The 6,346-nt window shown below is 44.0% G+C and overlaps 1 protein-coding gene across 1 annotated transcript in view; it reads left to right on the forward strand.

Moving 5' to 3' along the window:
* Nucleotides 1–6,346, forward strand: part of ass1 (argininosuccinate synthase 1) — a 48,584-nt gene that overhangs the window by 34,173 nt on the left and 8,065 nt on the right. Inside the window, exon 12 of the mRNA XM_048259927.1 lies at nt 5,344–5,475. Within this exon, the coding sequence (XP_048115884.1) occupies nt 5,344–5,475 (132 nt within the window). The remainder of the gene's footprint in view (nt 1–5,343; nt 5,476–6,346) is intronic.

Below are 6,346 nucleotides of genomic sequence, written 5' to 3' on the forward strand. Positions count from 1 at the left end.
GAGGCGCCCTGTCAGAGAAGCGGAAGGCTTCACAAGACAAACTGAGAGGGAGCGGGGTTGAGCAGGGCATCTGGGACTGATCACAACTGGGGTGACAAGGGGGGGGGGGGGGGGGGTACAGATATGATTAAATCAGTCCTTTGGGTGGAACAGAAGGTGTCGTGTTTGTTTGTGTGTCCTTTGCGTGTTTCGTGAGCAGACTCACAGGTCATTCAGTAGAGGGAACAAAACAGTCCTTGTCAGTTCCTGACAGAAAAAGAGAGAGCGAGCGAGAGAGAGAGAAAAAGAGAGGGAGAGAGAGAGAGATGGAGAGAAAGGTAAAAAGAGGGAAGAGAGAAAGAAGGAATACTGAGACTGAGAAGGAGCGCTGGAGAGAGGGATTTATTCAGAGGCTGCTACGCTGCTGCTGCTTGAAGTGTACTTGAGCTTTAATAGGCCGTCCTCTGCTGCGATCTCCACAGGACCACAGGAGGCTCTGAGGCGCTGCTTTATGTGTGACTGCCCTTCTCTCTCCTCACACACAGGGACGGGAGGCTTGAGTTGGGCGGCCAGATTCAGTGATTAACGACTGCGCTCCCCCATCTCAGCGCTGTCTGTAGAAGAAGCGTTGTGTATAGCTTAGTATTTGGTCGTGCAAGTCAGAAAAATGTTATAATGCAAAATGGACAGGAAACAGAGGAAAGAAGGAGGTAAAAAAAATTGAAAAAGATTGAAAGGATTTTTATAATTTGTCCTTTTAAAGCAGGGAACAGAGATGTAGTATTTAGGATCCTTGCCCACACAAATTATTCCAAATATTATTTATATTTATAGTTATAAACAATATCAATATTTACAGTTTAGATCAGAATCAGCTTTACAGAACAACACTCACCTAACATACCTCACCTCACTTAACATATAAGAATAAAGAATAAAAAACATAAAAGAATACAAAAAAGAACAGTAAGAATGGAATAAAAAGCAGTAGAATATGGCTATGTATAAGTATAATTACAGTATGTACATTTGCAATAAATAGAACATTATGGGTGGGATAGGGCAATGCAAATGTCCCTGTCAAGGTTGCCATGGTCGTAGACAACAGGCACAGGCAAGATGCAATATACAAGTGAGAGAGAGGGTAGGAATAGTACAATATCAGAATAGACTGAGATTTAAGATTTAATATAGTGCAATGATAATGTATGAATAACAACGTGAGGTAGATGAGCAGAACAGTGTTGATAGACTTTGTTCAGTGTAAGGGTGGGTGCTATTTCTGGACATTCAACAGAGTGACTGCTTGGAGGAAGAAGCTGTCTTTGTGTCGGCTTGTTTTGGCGAACAGTGCCCTGTATTGCCTACCAGAGGGAAGGAGGTTGAAGAGTTTGTGACCAGGATGTGAGGGTTCTGCAGAAATTTTTGCTGCCATTTTCCTGACCCTGGACCGGTACAGGTCCTGGATGGAGGAAAGGTCAGCTCCAATGATCCTCTCTGCAGCCTTAATTGTCCGTTGCAGTCTGGCCCTGTCCCGTTTGGTGGCTGACCCAAACCAAACAGTGATAGAGGTGCAGATGACGGACTGAATGATGGCTGAGTAGAAAGTGGTCAACAGCTCCTTAGGCTCCTTAGATTATGATGATGCACCAACAGAGGACATGGAGCTGCCATTTGTTATTTGTGATTTGTGAGTAGAGGATTAGAATTTTATTGGTTATTGACCTTGTATATCAGTCAGCTGTTTCTATTTTAGGACTGCCCCTCTAAAGGTGTGTGGGGGGACTTTGGGATTGTGCCATGTAGCGCAGATGGAACACAAGGAAATGTAATGTATTCTAAATTTTACTACATTATTGGCTCCACCAGGTTGGTTTGTCTGTCTGTTGTGTGCAGGATTGCGGAAAAAACTACTGGCCCAGTTTCAATGAAACTTGGTGGAAAGGTGAAGCATAGTTGAACCCATTTCATTTTGGAGCAGATCTAGCTCGCAGGCCTTCACTTTCGCTACTGATGTGCCATATGACATTCACACCTGGTGTACCCTCTTGTGGTCAAATCTTGGAAATGCATTTCTTTATAGATCTCTGTCTGCCTTTGAAATTCAAGAAATAACATGTAGGTCTTCGGATGACATGGAATTACTGAATGCAGCAGTGTATAATTTCCATATCAAACTGATTGCTGAAAGGATGATGCACTTCTTGTGTTATTGGACAGTCAGTGTTTATTTTGACATCTAAAAGACAGTTATTGATATGTCTAGTTAGACTTGCATAGACAAGAGCTGTATGGCCTTGGTGGAGGGCTTTACTTTCTGAGTGCCCTTCTACTTTCTGAGTTTCTAATTGAGATAAATGTCATTATTATTGGGTATAAAGACTGGATTTGAAGAGTGGCTATTTGGGTAAAGGAAAAACAGATTGCCTTCTCTTTCTCTTCCTATTGTTGACTTTGAGTACTTTTGATGACCACTAACATTGCCCATTTAACACGTCTTTATATGTTTGTGGGTCCAGATTGTAGTCTTAAGGTGTGTGTTTGAAAATAAAAGGGCACATGAAAGAGCATCTGCAAATACTTTGAGGTGTTAAGGTATTAAATCCTGTGGTTAATTCCTACCTGACCATCCCCCTACCCCTCCCTTCTGTAGGTGATTTCTGTTTAGGTTGCACCAAAGAATGCCAGAGAGGCTTAGCTTGGACCTGTGACTGGACCTCTTTACCTGTGCGCGAGCAGGCCAGATGCCCCAAAGGGTTCCCCACACGCTCTCCACGCTCCACACAGCACTCAAACCTGGGCCTTATCCCCTGCAACCCCTCCACTCCGCCACGAGCGGCCTGCAGACATGCAGCCTGTTTAAAAGATTAATACCCGAAGCCGCCGCCGTGTCTATAATCTAAGCTCAGCTCTTCCTTTTTTAACAGCTAAGAGCAGAAAGAGTTAGAGGGCAGGCTTGGTTGCGCTTTATCAGATTCTCATAACGGAGCTGGCCCAATTTTTCGCTTAACCCCCACAGACCCCTCCAGCCTCATCTCAACTTCCGTCACCTTGCCTACTTTAATCCGCATGGATTTAAGCTGGACTTTGTATCAGATGTCGCCCATTTAGGTGTTAGCAGCGATGAGCGATCTTCTGAGTCGTGTTGTGGCCATCTGTGGCTAGCTGTGAGAATCAGTAGTATCTGTGGTTCATCGTTTCGGTTCCCTCTGCTGTTTCTTGACCATCTACTGATTGGTCATTTCCTGTCTAGTCTCCTCTCTGCTCTCATCCACACTCTTTTTTTCACATCTCTAGCCATTGCCTGGCTTCACCTCATGTTTTGTGAAACGACAACACTGTCATGCTCTTATGTTCTCTTCGACTGAGCCCCTCATGAACACATCCCTGGTCACATCTGAAGCATACTTTGTGAAGTACATCTGAGGCACTTTCAGATCATATGGCATTGTTTACTCCTGTCTACTCTGTGTCTCTAAATTGGACCAGGAAAGCTGAAAGCACAGCCACTGCTCTCTGAGATAACAGCAGCAGCAGCAGCAGCAGCAGCTTTAAGAGCACTACTACCACCTTACTTTCTCTCATATCTCTCTCTCTCTCTCTCTCTCTCTTTCTCTCTCCCTCTCCCAATTTCTCGCTTCTCTTTCTCCTTGCGTCTTTATCTTTACCCCCCCTCTTTTCCCTTTCTCCTCTCTTCCCCTGTGGCCTGAGTGACAGCTCCATTTTGCCCGGGTTCCTGGATGTGCGTGTGGAGGGGAAATTGCAGGGTAGGCCGGCCCCGGCCTTGCATATGGGCTGCTGACGGCTGCTACCCTGTTATTTACCAGGCGCTGTCAGCTGAGACGAGCTGCCACCGCAGGAGCTGACCAGAGCAGACTAATGCATCTACTGGGCTCAGCACAGAAGGAGGAGGAGGAGGAGGAGGAAGATGGCTGTTATGATGAGTGCAGGACAGTTGATTTGAGCTGCAGCAGACGGGTATGCTACGAAGAAAGATTGGTGGCATGTTGTGCCTAAATCTAGAGGTGCATTCAAATCCGACAAAACACAGGCAACGTGTGTGTTTACAGTTTAAAGCAAAGAATTTTAAATGTTTCGACAAAAAACGTGAAAAAATAAAATGTAGAAAACTAAACATGCATGCCACAAGCAATCGACTTTGCCATATTTGAGCACCCTTCTGGCGTTAGACTCAACATCCCACTAATCTGGCTTTGTAGTGTGTGCCTCTGATACGAGGTGGTAGTACAGATGGTGTATGGTGATCGATGGAGTAATGGAGTAAATATCACTCTCAATAGAGGAGGATTTTGAATGGCAAGCATCCAGTGTTTCCAAAGAGGCTCTATGGCAGAAGTGTGTCTGCGTGTGTGGGGGTGGGTGGGTGTGGCGGGGGTGGGGGGGTGGTAAGTGGCTACAACCCAGGTTCGAATCCAACATCATTTCTTGAGCCCACCACATCTCACATCCCCCCACTTTACTGTCCCATCTGATTAAAGGCATAAAAGCCCCCAAAAACATATTTTTAGGAAAAGAGCTTCATTGGCAATTCACATCTGCTTTTCCTCGATGGCCCCATAATCAGGGGAAGTGGTCCAACGTAGCGTGTCATTTAGTACATCATTTTTTTTGAGTATTTACTTAAATTATGTACTGCTAATGATGCATCATGTTGAGTGTTTAGAAAGCTAAAATGGAACGAACGAGGCAATGATTAAGCCATACTTCCATACCAGGTCCTCATTAGAGGATGAAGGCAAGAAGGCAAGTCAATGACAAAGTCAAGCGTTAGACTTGTGTGATGTTGACACACTTGTGAATTCTACCAAGCAAATGTAAATGTAATGGTATTGAAAGCCATCCTGGCCCCGCCTATCCCTGATCTCCTTTCAGGGAGATACTTGTCTGGGACTCGATAATTCACTAACGTTTCCCTCAAACTCATTTTTCTTAAATGTCAGGCCAACCAGCAATGAGAGGGGAAGATAGTAGCAGCGACACCTGCAAAAATCAAAAAAAGAATTACAGCAGATAGACCCATATACATTGTTTCCTGACTGTTGATGTTGTTTATTGTCAGTTTGTAAAGTTTAGGCAAAGTAGGTCAATGTAATAGTAAGGCTGGACCAAATATTTGAAAAGTTAGTGCCTGTCGCGATGCAAGTGTTGGAAAGGAATCCCAATCATGAGTCACTAGACTCACTTTGTAAATGTCACTTTCTATTCACTTTGTAAATGAGTTTGGATTTTCCAGGCTAATTGAAAGAAACTGAATGAGAAAATAAGTGCTCATCTTAACTCGTCAGTGATTCTGCTTTCAGTATATGTTTTTGGTTCTCAAACTGTGTCTTTGCTTGTGCCCAGGTATTTATGAGACCCCTGGAGGCACCATCCTGTACCACGCTCACCTGGACATCGAGGCCTTCACCATGGACCGAGAGGTGCGCCGCATCAAGCAGAGCCTGGGCATCCGCTTCTCCGAGCTCCTCTACAACGGTACACTACACACGCCACTACACCACGCCCTCTATACTGACTTACTTGACTTACAGGCAACATAAAGTAATAAACCCTTAAAGGTGTACCGTCACACCGATGGGAATGTTGGAAAATGGGTTAACCTTTAAGGGTTAACAGTTTTGTCCAAATGACAATGATTTTGATTTGCAAATCTGCTGAATTTTCAGCCTCACCTGTAGCCATTTTGTCTCATATGGTCTTAGGACATGTCTAACAGCAAGTCCTGACAGGATGTGATTTGAGCAGATATTAAAATCCGCTTAATTGCATTCTTTTCAATGTTTTGAGAGAACTATTGTCGGACGCCCCGTTTCTATTTTATTTCTGTCGCTCGCGTTGTTCTGCTATTTTGAATGAGAAATATGTCGCAATAGAAGGGCATATTTAACGGATTCAGTGTAGATAGACTACAAGACGGTCACTCACTTGAATCCTATTAGGACATTGTGTAATATGGTGACCGACCCTGAGTCCAGAGTGCAACATTACACTAGGAACTCCATCTTAACAGGCATACTAGTTAGGAACTCCATCTTAACAGGCATACTAGTTGGGAACTCCATCTTAACAGGCATGCTAGTTGGGAACTCCATCTTAACAGGCATACTAGTTAGGAACTCCATCTTAACAGGCATACTAGTTAGGAACTAGTTTGGAACTCAATGTTAACAGGCATGCTAATTGATAAGGTCTCTCTTGGGTTACCTGTTAACATGCAATAGTTCTGAACACATAGCAAGGTTTAAAATTGATTTAGAATACTCTTTTACGTTAAGCCCACATTTAATCCAAATGACTTTCACTTAATGTAGTCAGAAAACCCCTGTGTGAGTGTATCCCTGCAGGC

Source organism: Alosa alosa, chromosome 12 (genome assembly GCF_017589495.1).
Source record: "Alosa alosa isolate M-15738 ecotype Scorff River chromosome 12, AALO_Geno_1.1, whole genome shotgun sequence".
Classification (NCBI taxonomy): Eukaryota; Metazoa; Chordata; class Actinopteri; order Clupeiformes; family Clupeidae; genus Alosa; species Alosa alosa.